At 36.4% G+C, this 23,247-nt stretch overlaps 1 protein-coding gene across 1 annotated transcript in view; it reads left to right on the forward strand.

Moving 5' to 3' along the window:
• KIF5B (kinesin family member 5B) overlaps nt 1-20,664 on the forward strand; it is a 34,028-nt gene extending 13,364 nt beyond the window's left edge. The window contains exons 8-26 of the mRNA XM_057376508.1: nt 32-156; nt 1,652-1,756; nt 2,145-2,290; nt 3,097-3,245; nt 4,548-4,741; nt 5,685-5,753; nt 6,863-7,069; nt 8,788-8,931; nt 9,578-9,766; nt 10,635-10,752; nt 11,091-11,152; nt 11,269-11,378; nt 11,562-11,663; nt 13,733-13,793; nt 13,897-13,968; nt 14,142-14,246; nt 14,745-14,961; nt 16,634-16,763; nt 18,127-20,664. Coding sequence (XP_057232491.1) covers nt 32-156; nt 1,652-1,756; nt 2,145-2,290; nt 3,097-3,245; nt 4,548-4,741; nt 5,685-5,753; nt 6,863-7,069; nt 8,788-8,931; nt 9,578-9,766; nt 10,635-10,752; nt 11,091-11,152; nt 11,269-11,378; nt 11,562-11,663; nt 13,733-13,793; nt 13,897-13,968; nt 14,142-14,246; nt 14,745-14,961; nt 16,634-16,763; nt 18,127-18,133 — 2,312 coding nt within the window. The 3' untranslated portion in view covers nt 18,134-20,664. The remainder of the gene's footprint in view (nt 1-31; nt 157-1,651; nt 1,757-2,144; nt 2,291-3,096; nt 3,246-4,547; nt 4,742-5,684; nt 5,754-6,862; nt 7,070-8,787; nt 8,932-9,577; nt 9,767-10,634; nt 10,753-11,090; nt 11,153-11,268; nt 11,379-11,561; nt 11,664-13,732; nt 13,794-13,896; nt 13,969-14,141; nt 14,247-14,744; nt 14,962-16,633; nt 16,764-18,126) is intronic.
• Nucleotides 20,665-23,247: the final 2,583 nt, after the last annotated feature.

Genomic DNA, 23,247 nt, shown 5'->3' on the forward strand with positions numbered 1-23,247 from the left:
TTTATGACAATGTGTTTATTTTGAATTATAGATATGAACGAGCACAGCTCCCGAAGTCATAGTATTTTTCTTATTAATGTAAAACAAGAAAATACTCAAACAGAACAGAAACTAAGTGGAAAACTTTACCTTGTGGACTTGGCAGGTAGTGAGAAGGTAATTATAAATTCCTTTTTCTACTCTGAAAAACTCTGTGTTTTTTCTTTATGGTCAAGTGTTGTGCACTAGTGTAATACTAGTTGTTCAGTTGTCATCTCTGATGTGTGTTAATTCTGACTTTGAAACATGGTTTCTGAATCCTAGGCTGGCTTGGCTGTTAGATACTGCCACTTTARGCTGATCTGCATTTCTGCAGTGACGGTTTGTAAATCTGGACTAGGGTGGAGAAAGAGGGTAGAGTTCAGTTTCAGTATCTGAGAGTGCAAAAAAAAAGTGTACAGGTGTGTGGGTTAGCTGGAATAAAGTTTTATGGTTGTGGAATGTCTGGGTTTTCTTATCTAGTAATACCAAGTTTCTTGTATTCAAGTTTGAAATTCTGGTTAACATTGGTTAAAATGACAGCTTGCTTTCCTATGTCAGTGGCTTAAAGCAAGGAAGGAAGTACATGCTGTAATTGGTCCTTTAAGAGCTGGATTTTTGACATTCTTTTCATCTTTGCTTCTGGGTTTATCCCTGTCTCCAGTTTTTTCAGTTGTTTCTGCTTGCTGTTGTTTTTCCTTACATCATTGTTCTGTGACCTTATTGTTGTCTCTGATCTTGTGTTTATTCTGAAATGTGTTTCTTCAGTGATAGTCTTTTTTTCTTTTAAAGAAAAGGGCTGGGTTGCARGTCTCCTTTCTCTGTAGTTCCTTTCACTGCTTATTTCCAACTTTACTGTTGTGCATTTCCCTAGTCCCTTTGAAATACATGGCGTTTTCTAGTGCCTTGTGTGGRTTTAAATACAAGGAAGTAGAATTGTTTAGTTGTAGTCATGATCACAGCTTGCTGGAAATAGTAAAGAGAGGGTTATAGAACYGTAAGTCAAATTCAGCCTTTGAGGCCAAAGAGGTAAGATAAATAGAATGGTGTTAGGTCAGATTTGTKCACATTTCTGCTGATACCTACTTAAGTTTCTAGAGCAGTCATGTGGATCAGATTCAGCCTCTAAAATCTGTTCTCACAAATTTCTGCTTGTGAAGACTCTCTGCTGTATTTTCCAGGGGTCGTAGTGGCATGCAGTTTGGGTTTTCATMGTTTGTTTTGTTGGGTTTTTATAGGGGAGAGGTAGTTTGGTTTTAAGGGTTATCTCTGGACAAACTATATACTYAGTTAACTTTCAAGTAATTCAATCTTTTTTACAAACTTAAAAAAACTTTTGAAATTGTTCATTTGATGGAAGTTTTTAACAATACATTTATCTTCTACAAGAAGGTGTATTTTGCAGGGAGAATATTCACTTCAGTTTAAAACGTGAGAAATGTCTTCCGACACTGAGTTTTGAATGAGAAATTGATAATGAATTTGGGAAAGTGCCTGAGGAAGAGTTTGCTTATGTGTACCTCATAAAGTTAGGGAGAATAACTTAAAAGTGGGAAAATTACTTACATTTTATCTTAAATGTTGAAGGTGTTTTTTATAGATGMATTTAGTAATGTCCTGAAATATTGTATAGGTTAGTAAAACTGGAGCAGAAGGTGCAGTGCTGGATGAGGCCAAGAACATCAACAAGTCTTTGTCTGCTCTTGGAAATGTCATCTCAGCACTGGCTGAAAGCAGTGTAAGTGTTCTCTTTTGTCTTTTTATACCCAAAGGTTAAAAGTTTGTATCTCTGAACATATTATGCAGAAATTCTTACCAATGTCAGTGATATGAGCCCGTGCATTGCAGGTGGCCATTACTCTTGTACTGTGTTGACAGTAAAGATTAATAAGTTTAATGCTGAGAGACCCAAACACGATACTGAAAGTTTCCTTGTTGCTCTAAAGGTTACTAGACATAAAGTACAATTTTGTCCTCCTATGCATCTTCAGTCTTATGATTTATGAATTAAAGTAGAATTTAATGTCTATTAATAAAGTCATACCTAGCAAAAGTGTAGCTCATATTTCAACAAATTGAATGTATCTGAAAATCCATGACTGATTTTTTAACCRTTTTCTTGGTAGACATATGTTCCATATCGTGATAGCAAAATGACCAGAATCCTTCAAGATTCACTAGGGGGTAATTGCAGAACCACTATTGTTATTTGCTGTTCTCCATCTTCTTACAATGAATCTGAAACTAAATCTACTCTTCTGTTTGGCCAAAGGTGAGTAAATGACTTAAAAGAAATAAATACAGAATGAGAAATAAGTTACTCTATTWAGATTCCTGAACCAAATTAATTAAAATGTTTACTTCCTTTCTGTAATTCTTCAGTGTAAATATGGCTAAGGTTGTGATCTATCTTATCTCATTATGGATAAAAACCTTTAAACCAGCCAGGATCTTGTCAACTGTATTTTTAGAAGGAGCATATAATTTGGTTCAAAGTGTGGTTTAATGTATAGTGTTGGAGAGCAATAAGTAATTCCCTGTCCCCTGCCCTCCCTAAAGTGGAAGAAGGTAGAAGGTGAATCTCCCCTGTTAAGTTGAATCCTTTATTTGCCAGGAGAGCCTCTCCTCTGGTCTGCATGTAACAGTCCAGTAAACTTTGAGTTGATACTTGTAAATTCCTGTGTTGTTTGTAACCGAATTTATATGTACCTATTTCAGATCAGGTGTTTAGTTTGTGCTGCTCCTTACCATTTTATTRTTAATGCTTTATTGTTATACTCCAGTTCCTGGCCACTAGATTGAACCACGTCATTTACTGGAGCACATGACAAAAGGAGTCAACATTTTTCTAGTCCATCTAGTCTTTCATGTTAGTGTACGTCTTCCACTACAGTTCAGCAAGATAGTTTCCTACTGGTCTTCTCTGTTAAGTTTTGTAATGTGGAAAATAGACCAGATGATTAGAATTCTGGCCAAATGTTTGTGCTTCCACCAGTGACATGTGGACATATGATTCAATCACCTTTCATGCCTTTCTTCAAAAATGAAATCTCAGAGCCTTTTGCTTTTTCTGTGTAGAGCAAAGACCATTAAGAACACAGTCTGTGTCAATGTGGAGCTCACGGCAGAACAGTGGAAGAAAAAGTATGAGAAGGAAAAAGAGAAAAACAAGACTTTGCGTAACACCATACAGTGGCTGGAAAATGAGCTCAACAGGTGGAGGAATGGTGAGAAGCAGTTACTATTCCAAACTTTAGGCAAGACAGTAGACACTTCACTGGTCTTCAGGCTACCAAAAGTAGCTAAGAACACTATTCAAGACAGTAATAAGGATATTACAGCTGTAATATTAAGTCAACTTTGGAATGTGATATTTTTCACTTTATTATAACTGAAACAACTTCTGTAATATAATGACAAAAATGTCTGAAAGTGTGTTCGTGTTAGATTGTTCAATACTTGCTTTTCTAGCAGAACTAGAGTTACATACATTGTCAAAATTCTATTTTGGGGGACAAAAAACTGATAGTATTTTGTAAGTGCAGAAACTGAGTAAAATGTTTCCTCTGGTTTTCTGATTAAAAACAGTATCATAAGATCTTCCCTCATTCTAAATTTAAACACATGAATAGGCAAAACTGTGCCCCAAACCCCAAAATTGCTGGCAGTACCAAATGTGTGCCTGAATTATTCCTTAATGATTAACTTCTTATCACTTGAAGTTGCTGGCAAAATGCAAGTTAATAATGAAGCCATAAATTCAGGAGAAGAACATAGGTCATACTTACAGATATATGCTGGAGTTTGCCAGCTAAAGAAGACGATTTTGCAATCCACTAGATGACTGCACCACATCCTGATATAAATAAGTTTAGTAGGATGTGGGGTTTCTTGTTTATTGTTAAGGTTTTTTATTGTTTAATAGAKCTGGTATGAGGCCACGCCTGAAATGTCAATATTCTGAAAGAACTGTACTTAACACAAGATACTGGAGTGTTGAAAAGAGCCTGTACCTTCCAAGGACTGCATAAAATGTTTTGAATAAAGCACTAAGGAATTTAGTTTAATTTACCAGAGAAGTTCCTTGATTGGCATGTGGTGTTTTCTTCTCTGTGAAATTAAAGTGTTCTCATCAGAAAAAGCTTTTTGAACATAAAAGGATAAAAGTGTAACTGAAAGTATTTTAAATTAGAAACAAAGCAGTTTAAAAGTAAATATAGCTACCTAGCTAAACAGACTGCAAAGAGAAAGAGAATTTTCTGTCTTCTGGGAAAGTTAGCTGAGCTTGTTGAAGCTAAGGTTTGATATGAAATTTGGAGCCCATAGCAGAGTAAATGGATGGAATACAATGTTTTGTGCAGGAAATAGTTTGGATGATCTAGTGGTCATTTTTTTTTGCCAATCAAGTAATCAAGTGAACTCAATTGTTTATTGACGGTGGAGCAATACTGTTAGTAGGTACTTCTCTAGGGTAATTTTGTGGGAAACATGTCATGGCTAACTGTACTAAAATTGGGTGTATTTTTAAGGGGAGACTGTACCAGTYGATGAACAGTTTGACAAGGAGAAGGCCAACTTAGAAGCTTTTGCAGTGGACAAGGATATCACTGTTATTAATGATAAACCAGCTACCACAATTGGAGTAACTGGCAATTTCACTGATGCTGAGAGAAGGAAATGTGAGGAAGAAATTGCCAAACTGTACAAACAACTGGATGACAAGGTATGCCATTCTTAGCTAATGTAAGACCTCTTGAAAATGTATCTTGAACTATATCATTATGTAATATGTCCTCAACATTCTCATGAGGGGAAGTGGAGGGGCAGCTAAAAATCTTATCACTCTCATGACCAGTGACATGTTCCAAGGAAATGGCCTGAAGKTGTGTCAAGGGAGGTTTAGGCTGGGTATTAGGAAAAGGTTCTTCACCCACAGGGTGGTTGGGCAGTGGAACAGGCTCCCCAGGCTAATGGTCACAGCACCAAGCCTTGAGAGAGCTCCAGGAACCTTTGGCACATGGTGTGACTCTCGGGTGACCTGCACAGGCTGATGGTCTTGATGATCCTGATAGGTCCCTTCCAACTCAGGATATTCTGTGATTCTATATTTAATTTGTCAGTAATCATTTGTTTAAGTATTTGCTGAGAGTGCTTACACTTAATTCTGATTAAGAGAAATCAAAGTTGCTAAGGGAATATCTTTTCTTAGTTGGAAAACAATGGAAGTGGGAAAATGAGTAATTTGAAGACAAATCTTTTTTTTCTTTCCATGTTATGCACAATTTATTTYAATATCTCAAATTTAAGCACTAGTACTATATTTGGATAGAAAACAGTCTGAATTAATCTTAATTGTTTCTTGGAAGTTAGGACAACTTGGAGAAGACTTGCAAAAGCACAGGTGTAAGACTTCTGTCTCTGAAGCATGATGTACAGGTGTACAGCATACATGATGTACATACATGATGTACAGCATACATGCCAGGTTAAGACCCTAATGAATCCACCAGTGAAATGAAAATTATTGTTTTTACTTTTATTGCTTTCAGTTGTGTAATTGTCTCAGGCTAGGGCAAAGTTAGACACCTAACATCTGTTGTCTCTTAGTTTATTTTTTGTGAGTGGTATTTGTCAGTTTGATGAATGCAGTCTTATTTTAACTGCAGGATGAAGAAATTAATCAGCAGAGCCAGCTAGTAGAAAAACTGAAGACACAGATGTTGGATCAGGAAGAGGTGAGTTTTGCTCTTGCATCTTTATTTTTTTTTTTTTTGTTTGTCTTCCCTTTAAAGAATGTGGATGTATTTGGAACTGGTCGCAGTTTATGACCGTGGAGTAGAATGACAGTTTACTGTGGCACAGTAGCTCTCTTCTATGCCTTATCTAAATGCTCTTCCTATTCATTCCTCCCACTTAGAGTGTGCTGGTGGCTAAACTTAAACCAGTTTACTTGAATCTTAAGTATCCATGAATATTGAAAAAATCAAAGTATTTTATTCAAAGACAACAGCAGTTGTCTTCTCTATGCAAAGTTAGCAGGCTGTCAAAACTGAAAGTAACTTGATTTAATGTAAGAAATCTGTTTTAAGGTTTGCTTCTGGTCAGTTTCTGTATAGAGAGAGAAGGGAGAGGAGGGAAATGTATTGGCCCATAATGAAAAAGGAAGTATCGATGTGTTAACTCAGACCATACTTGGTAGAATATTCAAGTTATTTGTATGCACATGTTGCCAGGGATATAACTTAATGGGGGGAAATGCCTATTAATAATGAAAATTTCATTTAGTCAAAACATCAGAAAAGTAATTTCTCTGTAGCACAAAGATGAAAAAAATAATAATCCTTGTGTATATGTTAAGGAAATGAGCCGAGGACTAGGGAAGTTTGAGCTRCTGTTGAATCTAATTTAAATAAATAAATCTGCTTCTTAAGCAATTGTAGGCTTTGTCTAGTTATTCTTTGGCAGCTAACAGTGTTAAAATGCAGGAAGTTTAATCCCTAGACTGGTGACAATTTCAGACTTATGAGTAGTGTTCAGTGGCTTTTTTTGAGAACTTGCAGTATTTTATGTGCATTTCTAGTTGCCGTCCCTATATATCTTCATTTTGAAGATATTTAAATTTTTAAGGTATTTAGAAACTTAAAGAACTGTGCATATCGATGGTAGATTTAATTGTTCGTTTTATTCTGTCCATGGTATCCTTATTGCAGGAAGCTAGTCACTAAGAATGTAGATATAAGGCATTGTAGTAGCTAAAAGCATTAATAAAATTCAAGGCTTACGTGGAATTTTCTTCATGATTATTTATTGCTGTAATTTTATTAAATCTCCATCAATATTGCAGCTTCTGGCATCAACCAGACGGGACCAAGACAACCTGCAAGCAGAGCTGAATCGCCTTCAGGCTGAAAATGATGCTTCTAAGGAGGAAGTGAAAGAGGTGTTACAAGCCCTTGAAGAATTAGCTGTCAACTATGATCAGAAATCTCAGGAAGTAGAAGATAAGGCAAAGGAATATGAACTGCTTAGTGATGAACTCAATCAAAAATCGGTACGAAATTGGGATAAGAAATTACTGACAGTCTTCACTGTGACTTTTCTTGCCTAACCCATTTTTCTTGAAGTCATTTAAAAGTATTTCACAAGGGAATATGGGAGCCTAAGTCTAAAACTTTCTTAGTTTTTGTGGGGCATGATTTTGTCTTTTTAGTGCCTGTGGCCTTTTACTACCTGAAGGATGTTCAGAAATATCCTTGGTCTTAAAAGTTAATACTTTCATTAGGTGCTGGTTTTTGTTTGTCTGTCTGGTGCAGTTGGGGAAATCCTGACTTAAGAATCTGCTTCTTCCAGTCTTGAAGTTGCAGTGAGCATGCTGCAGCTTTTCTTAAAAGGARTGTGCATTTGCCTGCTATGTGTATGGCATGTGAAAGAACTTACCTTGATGCCTTTAGAAATMAGCTGGTTTACTCTCTTATAGGAGTTGTTGAAGACATATTCCAAAAGTTAACCCTGATTAAAATACAGATACAGCATCAGTCCCACGGAACAGTGTACACCTTCTTACATAGCTGGAAAGTTTAAGAACTGACTGACAGTTTTGGAAGTCAGTTATTTAGCATATCTCAATCAGTTTTAAACAGTTACTACTCTACCTACTATCCCAAAATTCTAAGTASTGTAAAGGATCAGCATGTTTGCTGGCATTGCAGACAATATTAATGGTACAAGTCTCACTCTTTTCTGTTCTTTAAGATAATAATAAGAGGGTCTGGGTCTTCTAGTGACTGTGGCTTTCAGTTTTCAGTTAGCAAGATTTGACTTGGTAGAACATTGATGATGTCCTTGAAGTTCACAAGATCATGAAACTTCTCTTTAAACTCGGTAGTATTCTGAGCTGAGTAATCTTTACTGGCAGCTTACATCACTTGAAGATTGGCCAAAAGTCACAGAATACATGGTCTTAGAAGCAGCATTTAAAATCAGATGGAGTAGGCTCACTCGGTGTGTGTGTGTATGATTCTGAAGTGTATGGTTGTTTTTTTTCTGGGTTGATTTTTTGTTTGCTTTGTTAGTGTAGTTTTAAATCAGTTTATAGGTAGTGATTCTAGATATTATAACTAACATCCATTGTGTGTCATGAAAACTCAGTCTGCAAAGAAAGCAACTGTTCAGAGGTGTCSTAAAATGAAAACATTTCTGTGTTCCCAATCTGGCACAGCTAGCACATGCAGTAACCATCCTTTGCRTTTCTAGCTGAAACTTCTCTGCTGTAAAACTTTGGTATTTTTTTCAAACTGGACAACCAGTAGCAGACTCTTGAATATGCAAACTGCTGAGCTGCCACCACTATAACCACAGCAGCTCAARCTAGTTGAAAAAGTGCTGTAGAGTAACTATTGGACTTATGAACTCACATTACTGGGTGCCACTTTTTGTTTTGCAAGTAGGGAAGGGTTAAGAGCTCTGCAGAAAAAGCTGAAATTGTTTACCAAAATAAGGTGAAAAGTCTTGGACTTGCTGTTCATGTACCCCTTTTCTGTAAATGTGATTCTCTGCGATATTTAATYGTATATAACTGAATGCTGTTTACCATTGTTAACACTTAATTTTGCTGCAGAGTTTTAAGATTATGCTTTGTGAGTTGAAGGTCTCTGTTCCCAGTACTTTTTATTTCTTTCAGAAGAAATGGCGGTACTCTGTAAATAGTATGAAACTAGTTCCGAGAGCATGAGTGATTTGTTTGTTAAAGGGTAACTTCTTTTTCTTTAGGTCACTTTAGCCAGTATAGATGCAGAGCTTCAGAAACTTAAAGAAATGACCAACCATCAGAAGAAACGAGCAACAGAAATGATGGCTTCCTTACTAAAAGATCTTGCAGAGATCGGAATTGCAGTAGGAAATAATGATGTCAAGGTAAGAGTTCATCACTGCTATTTTTCATGGAATGTATTAAACACATACATTGTGGATATGTGGGGGCATTTTCTTAGTGTAGTAAAAATAACCACCATAGGAAGCTTCATGTATATTAATAATTCTGACGATCTTCATAATAATTGCTTATACTGTGACTTAATCAGTCTCAGACAGAATTTGATCATGCATAGAAAAGGAAGAGCAGGCATGATTTTTTTCTGAAGYGGTGTTCTCATTCAGGTTGTCAAAATGGTGTATGAAATGGTCTTAAATCAACWGCATTGTCTTGGAAATCTAATATTGACCTACAGTGACAACTGGGCTGATACTTGTATTGAAAACAGAATGAGGACATGAAATAAAAGATAAACCTAGAAGATGGCCATAGGGCAAGAATGTAAGCAGTATTAGAAATCAATAGTGAATTGTATTTCCCTCTTCAAGCAACTCATTGTCTTTGTGCAACCTTCTAAATAATCAATCAGAAAACTTAAATACCGAAATAGAAGGGTTTGGGTTTTTTTAAGTGCTATGGTTATCAGATCAGGCTGGGGGTGTGTCCTGTGCATTAAGCTGTTCCAGTGCACTTTTAATGCACTTTTGTTGTCTGAGCTTTCTAAATATGCTCTTCCACACTTTTCAGCAACCTGAGGGAACTGGCATGATAGATGAAGAATTCACAGTTGCAAGATTGTACATTAGCAAAATGAAATCAGAAGTAAAAACAATGGTGAAACGTTGCAAACAGTTAGAAGGCACACAARCTGAAAGCAATAAGAAAATGGAAGAAAATGAAAAGGAATTGGCTGCCTGCCAGCTCCGGATCTCACAGGTAAATATTTCTCTACAGTGTAGTGTTCTTCATAGATTAAATTCCTTACACTATTGGGGGGAAAAAAAATCAGGGTTTTTTGGCATCTAACAAAGCACACTGTGAGTGAACAGCCACAAGACTCAGCAGTTTCCTTAGTACTCTCTTTGATTTGGATGCTTGTATGTAATTCAGTGTGACAGGATGTCAGAATTTCTGCAATATATCTGTAGCCTGATAATGTTTTTGTAGCGTTTGTGTTAAATATTGGAGTCCACGTGTTCTCCATCACAGGATTCTTTACAAATACAAGCCTTACAGACCCAGTGGCTAGTGGACACTGTGCCTGCTAATGCCCCAAGTTAGAACTGGGAGAGGTAATAGCACAGTAAAATTTCACGGGGTTTGCATAGCAGATTAAATTTACTTCTGATGTGAGAAAGGTAATTTTAATGTGATTMTTAGAAAAATATCAATAATGTGACTTCTAACACTTCTGAAAACTGTAATATATGCATGCAGTTTAATATTTCTGTATTTTGTTTTACATATAGATAATGATCTTTTTTAAAAAAAAATCAGAAGATGCACATTTCAGAGCAATCTTCTAAATACAATGGGCTTCTCTTGCCTCTGTTAGTATTTAACATTCAAAATGTCTTTTCTTCCAGCCAAAAATGTATTTCATTCCAATCAAAAATAAAGACATTGTCTTACAGGCTGTATTACAGATCTACTTGAGTACTCATATTCTTCAAGAGTCTAGTTGGCACCATTTTTGTTTTGAGATGAGGTTACTTGTTGTGGAAAAAATAAGTACGAACCATTTATGCAGATGTAATTCCATGGTACCTAGTTCCAAAGTAAATGAGTCTTTTCATTCCACAAGCATGAAGCCAAGATCAAGTCACTGACTGAGTATCTTCAGAATGTGGAACAGAAAAAGAGGCAGCTGGAAGAATCTGTGGATTCCCTTAATGAAGAATTAGTTCAACTCCGAGCACAGGGTAGGACTTACCTCCCTTTACCCCACCAACCACCATCACCATTTTAAGACTATAGTAATAAATAGGAAATTGCTCTGTTCTGTTTAGGTTGAAGGGTAGAGCTATAGAAAGGCTTTTTGCTACTGAACATGTAGAATTAATCCATTGGAAAATATTTTTGCTGTTTGAAAGAACTGTTACTGATAGGATTAAAGATGTTACTAATCTAATTAATTTTTGTGGTGGGAGGGGGAATTTTTCCAAATTGTAAGGTGTTAGCAAGGGAAGGAGAAATTCACACCATCATCCATGTGATTGCCCGATGCCTGGCTGAAATATGTTTTCTTTATCCCTACTAGAAAAGGTCCATGAGATGGAGAAAGAGCACTTAAATAAGGTTCAAACTGCAAATGAAGTCAAGGTAAGTCAATTTAATTGTTTGAAAAAGAGGATAACCCCTACAACCCAAATCCCCACGGAGCAAAGTCTGGTGGTARCTCAGTTACTGGAGTTCAGTATGTTCTGTTTTCCTAATAGCAAGCTGTGGAACAGCAAATTCAGAGCCATCGTGAGACTCATCAGAAACAAATCAGTAGCCTGAGAGATGAAGTTGATGCAAAGGAGAAACTCATCACTGAGCTTCAAGAGTAAGTAATTGTCATTATTTTGGTGGTGCCAAATGTCTCTGGACTGTGCAAGTACAGAAGCACAGTGCAGCAGGAAGGAAGTGGCAAGGGTTTCCTCCAGCAGTGTCATTCTATCTTCTGTTTTGTTATTGAAAGTGGTGTCTGACAGTTTCGGCTGATAAAATATTTACTTTCTGTGTTCAGCCAAAACCAGAAGATGATGCTTGAACAGGAGCGTCTGAGAGTTGAGCATGAGAAGCTGAAAGCAACTGATCAGGAAAAAAGCAGAAAACTTCATGAGCTTACGTAAGTGATAATAATGCATAAAACAAATGTGTGTGGGGACACTTACTCTATAAACCAGTGAGCTAATATGATGAAGTGGCTCTCATTTTACAGTATGCTTATTGAAGAGAGGCCTCCTTGAACATGMCTTTTTAAAAACCTTTGCACTGCCTGAATACTTAAAATTGGAAGTAAAATTATGAAAGACATGAAGGCCACAACTGGTTTTTTGTTAATGTGCTATGAATTGGAGTAATTAACTTTTCAATTTGCAGCAAAGTATTGCATTCTCTAAGACTGAAGAGTCTTCTAAAATTTCCCTTACTCTTTTATTGATTCTTTTATTCTGTTATTCTTTTTATGGTTCTTCTGTGATTTAACTTGTTAGATGTCTCCAATTTGTTTATTCTTAAAATTAAMCAGTTACATTCTTCACTGATTAACTGAATATATGTTAGTGAATTATAAACTCAAAAATTAGAGCAATAATTGGAATTAATTTCTGCTTGCAGTTAAGTATCCAGGAGTCAAGTTGGAAAACAGTTCTCAGCTTCTAGAAATCTTARATTCTGGAAGTATTTGAGATTTAAGTTGATCTCTTAAGAGACCTTAATSTTCTGGAAATCTTTCTAAGAGTATCAGTTGCAACCACTTTCTGGCCCATACAAATTTAACTTTACAGAAGCTAAAAATACATTACACTWTAAAGTACTTTTTGAAAAAAAAGTTTAAAACACAAACAGTGGTTTTCAGCATTTTTTATTGTGGAATGTGAAGTAATTAGAGGGATCTGATTGATCTATGCTGGTAACTGAGAACCAACACATACTTCTTTTTTGTTCCTTTTGTTTCGTTTATCCCGTTTAACTGACTAAATTTTTAATAGTACTCTGATCTTGTGAATCCATCTTATTTTGATTTATTTATATGCCACAATGATTGCAAAACTTACATTAACTACAGTAGGTTTTCTTGTCRTGTAAGATTTGCTATTTGTACCACATTATTGCTTCCTATTTCAGTTTGCAGGCTCAGCTACATCTAGCATTGACCACTGTAAGACACTTGCTGTACAGAAGCATTCTTCTTCAAAACATTTGCGAAGAAGTTTTAAAAATTAGTTTTATGTTCTATGTCCTCCCCCAGCCTTTCTGAATCCTGTTATTTTCCATTGTGTATCATAAATGTGCATGGCAAATGRCAGACCAGGAACAATGCAATTATTCACTTCAATTTTTTTAATTTGGAGTTATATAAGATGCCTGGAACTGCTTATCCAGAGAGGTCTAAAAAACTGATAGGATACTGACATTATTTAGAATATTTTATTATGTCAAATGTTTACTTATTTAACTGTGAACTAGTAGTGAAACTGGCTGAGAGAGGAGATAATTCAAGAGGAAAAGAAGCTTTTTTAACTACTTAATAACAACACTTCATTTTCATTCAGTCCTTGGCCTTTCTATTCTAATCTTAGGCCATAAAAAAAAAGTCCTTGTTCCTTTCCAGTATACTGTCATCTTGATAACTGCAGTGACTTACAGTTCTGAGAAAAGAACATTTCCTGTGCAGAAAATGYTTTCACATTAAATGGAAAGACAGCAGTTCTGTGCACTGATAATGATCAGGTTATATTCTTGTATACTGACATTGTTGTTTATGATTCTGGTTTTACCAGTGTGTTGAGGGTGAGGTGTTAAAGAAAACGGAATTTTTAACCTGTCAGGCGATACTTCTCATTTCAGCTGGTCAGAGCTAAGAACATTTGTAGGATAAGATCTCCCCAAATATTTGCTGTGAAGCTGACTCTGAGAATCTTGTCTTTTACTATTCTTGAAACTTTTATAATTTATGCATCTATATGTACTCGTTTGTATTCAATATTCCTTCTGCAAACTCCCGCAGTCTCACCTCCCCATTCCATACAGATTACTGACTGTGGTGTTACCTGTTGGTTACATCTTTAATATAAGACTTCTAATGAAAGAGTTTTTCATTTGTACCATGCAATGTTTGTTAGTCTAGACCTCTAAAACATTAGAATTTCTGATTTTTTTAGGATATTTCAGTAATGATTTATTCTCTTTTAGGGTTATGCAGGACAGACGGGAACAAGCGAGGCAAGATTTAAAGGGTTTGGAAGAGACAGTGGTAAGATAGAATATATTCTAAAGCAATGTCAAAATTTGTATTCTTTTTCTTTCTTTCAGAGTTTGTTTGGGTTGTTTTGTTAATTTCTTGTCCTTAACTGTAGGCAAAAGAGCTTCAGACTCTTCACAATCTTCGGAAGCTGTTTGTTCAAGATCTGGCTACCAGAGTGAAAAAGGTAATGTGGAGCTGTAGTGAAGCTTTTTTCTATGACCTCTACATAAATTTCAGTGTAGAATTAAACTAGAAACTGATGCGTATTTGGTGTAATTTTTTTAATGTGATCTTAATATGCAAGTTCAGATTTGTACTCAGCCTCCTGTCTCCTTCCCCMTGCCTTTGTTACTGCAGAGTGCTGAGATCGACTCAGATGATACAGGAGGCAGTGCTGCACAGAAACAGAAGATTTCCTTCCTTGAGAATAACCTTGAACAGCTTACAAAGGTTCACAAGCAGGTACAATGAAACTTCATTTCAAGTTTTATTAAAACTATTCCAGGTTCATTATTACTGAAGCAACTGCCTGTTGGTCATAAAGTAACTGTTTTATAAGTAAATACCTACATCTTATGTGTGTCTCTTGATACAGGAAACCTTAGTGTATTGTTTTGTAACWAATTAATTAGCTATTTTAAGTACATATGGGTGTATAACAAAATAGCTGCATTTTAACTGAAAAATCCGAGTTGGTATTTAGACTTCATGTGTCAGTATAGGGCCTGCTTGCTTGTCTCTGATGKAAGAGGTGCCTCTGTTGGGTAGCAGGTTCTTCCACAGTAACTAATTTTTCAAATGACAGTCTTAATGTCACTGAACKATACAGATTTACTAAAAGCTTAAGCTAAGTTAATAGAGTAACCCTACTGCTTTACCTCTTTAGGGGTGGGGAGGGTATTTGGTTAGCTCTCCCTGTGAAGAGAAATACCAAGAAAATAACCAACTCTGGTTTTGTAGCTGGTACGTGATAATGCTGATCTTCGCTGCGAACTTCCTAAACTGGAGAAGCGGCTTCGAGCTACAGCTGAAAGAGTTAAAGCTTTGGAATCTGCACTGAAGGAAGCCAAAGAGAATGCTTCTCGTGATCGCAAGCGGTATCAGCAAGAGGTAGATCGTATAAAGGAAGCTGTAAGATCCAAGAATATGGCCAGAAGAGGACATTCGGCACAAATTGGTGAGTAGAGAGTCCTTTGCCCCCTAAAGCTTCATCTGTCTACTTTTAAATTTTTTTTTGTGTGTATCTGCATCTTTCAKCCCTCATTGAATATACTTGTGTGACTGTGATCTATCTTCTACTGTGAGATATATTTTAGTTAACAGACTATATGCAGGTGGTACTTCATGGCTGTTTGGCTTTTTTTTTATTTTTAATGGCTTTAGGAAAGGCTTACCAACCTGGAATTCTAGTCTCAATATGTTACATTTCTTAGAAGAAACAGTATACTGCATATGAGTCTTAATCCCTTAGATCATTCSAATTCCATTCCAATTTCTAAGAATAAAAAGGTATTTCAAGACAAGAAGAGAGTTCAAGCCACCACCACCACCAAAATTGACTTCATCTTATGTGGGAGAAAGAAACCCACAATATCCAAAGATCCTTAATTACCTCTTCAGTTCTTTGTTCCAAAACATACAGCCCTCTGTAGGAAATAACGGAAAACCAGAAAGGGGCGGAATGATGGTGGCAGGATAGTCATATTCTTTGCTCTGCCATCTGCCATTATTCTATTGGGTGCTGATGACAGAGAAAGTGTGTGACCTGAGGAAGACTTACCTGTGCACATTACAATACAGCTATAGAACTAAAGGACTTCAGTCATCAATACAATTCCCTTAAACATTAATGAGATTGAAATGAGTATTGAAGTTCAATTTTGCTCATATCCTGTAGGCCTGCAAAGAGCTGTTGCAAAAWAGTTATAATTTGTTGTCACATGAAGTGCCAGCTTGCAGACAGGTGSTTTTCTGTCTTAATTTTCTCTCAAGGGTCTCCTAGAAAACAGYCAATTCTGCAGAGCTCACTTGAGGTATACAGCCTCCTGTGCTTAAATGTCTAGATGAACTGGAGATCAGCTTCCTATAAGGCAGTAATTGAGAAGTGTTTCTTTGCTGCAGCTGCTGCCTGTAGATTCTTATTATCCACTCTTGGCTGCTGAAACTTTAAGTGTTTTCTCTTTAGTATTACAGAACTTTGTGAGGTCCTACACATATATTAGCTAAGTGCAAAAGATTTTGCTTTTAAGAACTAAGTGCAAAACTGATAGAAAATACAGTTTATTAAGTGTGTGCAGCTTGTGAATGACCTGTCAAAACTGCTGGGTTTTTACTTTGGTTATAAAGCAAGTTCTATTTTTATATGGTGGTAGGCTGATGAAGCACTGTCAATCTGTGCAGTATTGGTACATGGAACCACTTGCAAACAGTAACTAGTGACTTAATCAAGTAGATTTGGGAGGGACAGCRGGTATAATGATTCCTTACAGAGCAAAACTCTCATGAAACTATCTAGTGTTGTGTATTATTTGAGTTCTTATTGGCAAAAAATAGGACTCAGAGGGTAATACATGAGAGAGAGAATTCATGTGAAGATAATCTTTATCAGAAGCTTGTGAGCTTTAGCAGGGAACAATAAAAGCAAACAGTTGTCTATTTTCCAGGGTTTGTTGTAGTTGACACTAATCTGTTACGTTCTCAGAATGCCATCCCCTAAACTTGTTTTCTTATTCAAAGTGCATTCAATTGGATAATTGGTAATTCATTTGGATAATGATATCAGTAACTTTGAATAATGCAAGGTACAATTGTGGTGTATATATTTGTAAGACACATTTCTTGTGATGCAGCTAAGCCTATCCGCCCTGGTCAGCATCCAGCAGCTTCTCCAACTCATCCAAGTGCAATTCGTGGTGGAGGTGCGTTCACTCAGAACAGCCAGCCAGTTGTGCTGCGCGGAGGTGGACGGCAAGACAAAGTGTAAGTTTGGCTTGTAGCATTTTTTTAAAATGTGCTATCAAACTTCTTGGTATTAGGTTTATTACAGTTCATTCTGTGCATAAAGTCAATTGAATAGTCAGATAATTCCTCTGTTTTACAGAATTTTATAGCCAGYGGAACAGTATAATGTACATCTGACTGCAGCTTCTGCTGCTTTTCTTATATGTTTGCTGTAAAATGGTAATTCTGATGATGTTCTGCTGGAGTAGAACAAATTGTGGAAGCAGTCAATTGGAGATAGTTACCAAAGACAGTAGTCATTGTTTGGGAAAGGAGTAGACATTTAAAATTCTTTTGGCCCACTGTTATGTTTTTAAATATGGTTTTCTTCAGGAAAACAATCAGTGATGAAATAAAAATTACCCTACTTTTACATGTTATTTGCTTTTCTTACTGTGTTTGCACACTGCTTCAGGAGTCAGTGATTTGGARTTATGTAACAGAAGAATTCATGTCCTTATCCAGTAAACTTGAAATGTTAGCYTAGCTAAAATGCAGTTACTGCAATTGAAATTAAATGTGCACTTACTTGAAAACATCTCTAATCTCCAAAGTAATTATATATAGTGTGGTATTTTTATGTTATAGTTGCTTTATGGAATCGTATCTTTTTTAATTAATATCTGCTTCGTAGATGGTCTGTTGCTCACCTAACAGTAATGCTTTACTTTATATTCTCCCTTATCATCTTCACTTTTGAATATGTCTATTAATGTCTTCTAAACATTCTCTTAGTTGAGGTTATCTGCATCTTCAGTTTGAAATACTTCTAAAATGGGGTGGAATGCTTGAAACCTAGGTGCTCCTCTTCTGAAGGGCTTCAAAACAGCTTATGTTAATTTTGTTTGTTTTTATTACCTGACTGACTTTCCAAAGTTTTCCCTCCAATTTAAGAAAACAGGGCTGTAGCACTAGTTAGGTTTACCTGGTTCTGTTCAGTAATGGCTCTTAGTAAATAASAGGTTGAACTGATTGGTACTTCAACCTTGAGTAACATTTAGCTTGAATGACCAAGTAGTTGCCGCTAGCCAGGAAAAGCAACAGTCATGGGAAATGGAGTTAGGCTCTAAGTGGTTTCTGTCTGTTACGTTTAYTCCATTATTGCTGTCAAGATTGCATACCCAGCCAGTTTGTCGTGCTGTAAATTCRTTGGTAGCAGACATCATTACTTAAATACTTTGTGTTGTGTGATTTCATATTTTAAAGTGGATGCTTTAYTAGCACTTATCTGAGTGGCTTAAGAACTGAACTCTAAAAGGCTGTGTAAATAATGATGTGGTCTACTGTAAATGTAAATAATTTTGCTTTTTTGGCTTAACTCTGTGATTTTTCTCATTTACAGTTGCTGAGAAGTAAATGCAGCATGAGGAGGATTGGATATTGTGTAGAGGGAGTCATTCCATGACAATAATCTCTCCATTTGGGGACTGTAGGATTATTTTTTGCAAATTGTATAAATTATACCTGGCCTGTACAGCTCTTCCCCCTTCTACAAATTCTGCTAACTGATTCCCAGAAAAACAACTAGAGTGCAATTTTGGCGTCTTGAAAAATGACATGTTACTTAAAGTGTAGCTATGCTTATTACACAGTTTGTCTTTCATGTCTTAAATTTAGTCTGCACTGTGCCAAGCTGAATGTACGTTGAGAAAATCTTAGTTCAAATTTTCTAGCTTAATTTGTGTACATCTTATTGTCTTAGGGAATGTGCAACAGTGTTTAAGTATACTTTCATTTTTATCACTTCACATAACACTACATGTCCCACTGAATTAGGGCGGCACTCTACATTACAGTTTCCTTTTGGAATGCTGCATAGAGCGTTGGAACTAACTGTGTTTGTACAGTGTGAGAATCCTGAAGTGCTTACRACAACTGCCACAAGGCACCGCGGCCGCCACCCCACCGACCTAAAGAGTTCAGTATGAGCAAGGCTGTGTAACTGTTATCAAACGCCCGGGGCCCGGGTGACTTAGAATTAAATATTGTACAGTAATAAGAGTAAACTTGAGTTTACAAAAAAGACTTTGGCAATGGATTATCCCATCTGTCCTGTTCCTGGTTCTGCACACAGTACAGTCTGGTGGAGTGAAAACATTCTGCTTCATTCTGATGAGCCTGTCTGTCCATTTGTCTGTATCTGTGATGGTTCACTTTCGCTATTTTGTAATAGTGAAAAGAGGGCAATCTAAAATGTAACTTTATATTCCACTACATACAGTACTGGAATTTTTGGCTAAAATTTTAGTTTTCAATTTTAAAAGCCTTTTTCAGCAACAGGCCAATGAATTCAGATACRTAAATAAAGGACACAACTTTTTTAAACTGATGTATCCAGAAATGCCAGAGGCATGTGTTTAAAATAACAATAAAAYAAATAAAAGTGCTACCCTGAATTGTATTTGTAATCCATTTGTAAGTAGGTATATGAAATGTCCAAAGTAGTAGTTGTTGAATATTTTTCTTCTCTTTGCAATAAAGTCCTGTAAAGTGGCTAACAAAATGAAATGTGGGGTTTTGACTTTTTTGTTTTGTTTTGAGCTCCGGTTGTCTCACTGAGCTGAATCCGGGGTTTAAAGTTTTATAGTATAATTTACTTAACTTATTGATAGGGTTTAGCCACTATAATTTTTAGAACAGCCTCCTTCTGTAGAAACTAGTTACCAGGTCTGTAAGAAAGAAGCAGCTTAGTATTGCTGGAAGAATTCTGTGAGTTTTTCAGACCTGGTTGATACAACTTTTTTTGTTCTGGCTTGAGTTTTTTGCTGGATATTCAGTTACTGTGGAAACAGAAACTCTGTGACTATTCAGACAGCAAATCACTTTCAACTTTTATATTTTAAAATAGGCAAAATATTTATATTATGATGGAGTATAGTCAAATTTAGACCTTCAACCACTTTTTTCTGTATCTAAATAGTCTGAATTTTTAATAGTTTGATTTTTAAAGGTTGAGTGTATCAGTTGAAAATCCCACTATTTTTGAGTTTCCAGCTTTTAAGACAGTTTGCTTTACTAAGGCCACAAAACACTCCAGACTTTCAGTTGTTTTAGAGCACAGTTGAAGGCAGCATACTGAGGAAAGAAAAATAAAGAGAAAAATATTGAGTTAAACTTCTCAGAATGGAATCAGCACTGTCCATTATCTTTCTCAATGTTAACTACAGGTTTTCAGGCCTTCATTTGTCAATGTGCAATCATGAAAACAAAACGACACACTCAAATGAAGCAGGATTTTTTTCTCATGCCTGTGAATGGGGGTTTCATTCCTGTAGGTAATTGTCATGGGTTTTGGTGCTGAAAATTGCTGTGTTTAAAAAATTAGATTAAATAGTAACTAGTATGTAGCTCAGTGTACATCACCTTTTTATATTTAAACTTTTTTTTTATTTTAAACCTTTTATGAAGTTTACCAAGAACTGCCTCTTAAAATGTAAAAAAAGAAAACACACAATTTTCTTTGCTTTCTGGTTTGGCTGTCATAGGTCAGCCAGACAGGACAATTACTGTATTTTGTAAATTAAAATATTCAGTCTATACGGGGAATGTTCAACACTGCTATTTCAACTTGCAGTCTTTGAATGGTTCTTATTTTTATGTTCCTCTAGATCATATTTTTAAAAGATGGTTTAGGATAGGAACTTGGTGAAATAATATTTATTTCTGGTGAACAACTAAATTATTTACATAACTTAAATACTGACTCACTACTGTGTGTAACTCTAAATTTGACATGAGGACAAGTCTACCTGTGGAATCTGATTTAACTTCAGTACACTTAAGATGCATTAAAACAATTGGTTTGGGGAAGACGCCATATAGTTTTAACTTACCTGCATGCTGTAAATGTATTTGTGTTTAAATAAAGAGAAGAAAAATCTTTGAATTTCTTTGTGCATTTATTCAATTTGTTATCTGTACATGTGGTTTTTTAATTGTCTCTGTATAATACTTTTCATTTGATTGGCTTCATGACCAGTTTTCTTTTTCAAATTGTGATCACTCGATGTCTCCAGCCTCCTATGCCCGTGTTAGTTAATACAAGTAAGCTTTCCCRCACACAAATACGGATATTTAAATCTTAATCTTCAAAAGACTGTTAATGACAGAAAAAACACACCCACACAGAAATCTCAAACCAAACAAAACAGAAATACACACCCCCACGTGCCTCCCAGCTGATTCTTAYGGAAGTTGGTTGCAGCCATGGTGTATCAGACTTTGAACCCCTACAGTCTGGGATTCTTGGACTTCTCTGAAGAACTCTCTTTAGTTCATAAATGTGCCAGTAGCCATAGCTTCTTAGTTGTCTTTATGTTTTTGTTGTTATGTTTTTAACATCAACTTCCACCCTATCCATCTGAGATGCAGTAAATGGTGCACTTGAAAGAATGCTGCCGTGGCATGGCACAGACACTTTCTCTGAGAGTTTGTTTTTTGCTCCAAGTAGCTATTTTGTTTCTAGAGTACTGATGTCTGTCTAGTATTCACCCATTTTTCAAAAAAATAGACCTGAGAAACACCCAAATCCTCATCAACTAACCTAACCACCCCATCTTTAAGGTGTGTCTAGGTGTTCCTTCTTAGCTGTGATGGTAAGTTAGAATGTATAAGATTATTGCTGAATCCTGTTCATCAAAGTTTGGAGTTTTTTGATAGTTGCCTCCTAGAGTAAGCTGAAGTGCTTAAGAAAAAGTGAACTTTTTTCCTTTCCAAGAGCAGAAGGAAATTTAAGAATGAGAGGGGATTGCTGTAATTGAGGCCTGCTCATATTCAAGGAAGCAGAGATGCAYTTGCATTCCCCACTTGTCCTTTACAATGAAGTCTTGAGATGAAGCAGTGTAGAACCTGATCAAGGGTTTGGGCACAGTGTRCATTTGATTTGGTTCCTGAGCAACTTAAAGTCCATTTTTAATAACTTTCTAAGGTGACAATGCATTGATCTGTTTTGCCATGCACAAGGGACAGAGGTGCCAGATCTGTGGGCTGCCTAGAAAAAGTTAAATATGATGACTCAGCAATCTTCAGGTGTGTTGTGTTGTGCTGGGGGCTCTCCTGTGTATGGTGGCTGTATGGTCTGTATGGTGATGCTCAAAGTTCTCCTTTTATCCACATGCTTGGACAGTTTTCAGAATCCATTTAAAGTTGGTTTTGGCTGGAAATTAATTACTATTATCCCTTGCTTTTTTTAAACTTTGCTCAATTGRTGACCCCTCATTCTCATGTTGAGACAGGTTCATCCATTTCCAGTATTTCTGAGCCATCTGGACTTTTGTAGACCTCTTTCCTTTCTGGGTACTCATTTTCATTTACCAGTAATCTGTAATAGTTGATTCTATTTTTTCTGAGTGCTATTGAACTGATGTTTTTGAGCAGTGTAGTTAYGCAAGGCTGCAGTCAATATCTGGATAATTTCCACAGAAAAAGATTTAGCTAAATGTATAGAGTTTTGATATATAAATATATAGTTATATATAAAAAGCATAAAGGAGGTCATTATTTAAGTCTGCCAGTACAGTTATGTAAAAGCAAAGATCTCAGGAGGGAGAAATTGCATCTGTAAAACTGTTCAGCAATGAGCTGATCTACACTGTAAAATATTTCCTAATGTATCCTGTTAACAGAAGAGGGTTCAGTCACAGTGCTTCCTTTTGGATAGATCTGTGTATGTTAGGGGATGATCAACTCAGACCTCTTGTATTGCAGACAGCCACTGAGGGATACTCGGAAAGGAAAGTAAATCTTTCATTCTGAAGTTTCTCATGAGCAATGCAATGGTCCAAAATTAGTTTTGAAAGTGAGCAAAAATATTATTGCATCTCTGACAGGGAATAGCTGTCAAACTGGTAAGGAAATTGGCTGGCCTAGGTGGCTTCCCCTTGAATGCACCAAGAAGTTGTAACACCCATTTAGGAAGTGTCAAAATAAATCACTGTATTTAGCATGTGCAAAACTACCACTTAAGTACGTTTTAAATATGTAATATAACCTCGCTAAATGACACAAAACACCTCTGGAAGACGATTACTAAAGACTGATGGGGGTACATCAGAATTTTTGCCCGGGGAATTTTGAGCTCATGAGTCTTAATGAGCTCCCTTCAGGGCTGTTCATTGTTCTATAACCAGCCCTTGCTGGGGGGAATGCAGGGAGAGCAATTTGAGCCGCTGATTCCTTTGAGTGTTTCACTGGGAGAGCTGAAGGTGCCGAGGGTACCAGTCAGCTGCGCTGCCCAGTGCAATGGGCAAAGGAAGAGTTGCGTGAAGAAAGAAAACACAGTACAAAAGATAAGAGTCTATTGAGCCTRTTTACATTTGAAAAGGAAAGTAAGAGGCTAATGATTATAAAGAGACAGTTGAGGCGTTGCATAGCATGGCGTGGCATATCTGGGATGCCTTGCAGCACTGCCAGTTGTGCTCTGCACGGTGTGGGCACACGGGTGTTGTGGAACGGAGCTAAATCC

Source organism: Malurus melanocephalus, unplaced genomic scaffold (assembly GCF_030028575.1).
Source record: "Malurus melanocephalus ecotype Western Australia unplaced genomic scaffold, MMel_1.1 scaffold_280, whole genome shotgun sequence".
Classification (NCBI taxonomy): Eukaryota; Metazoa; Chordata; class Aves; order Passeriformes; family Maluridae; genus Malurus; species Malurus melanocephalus.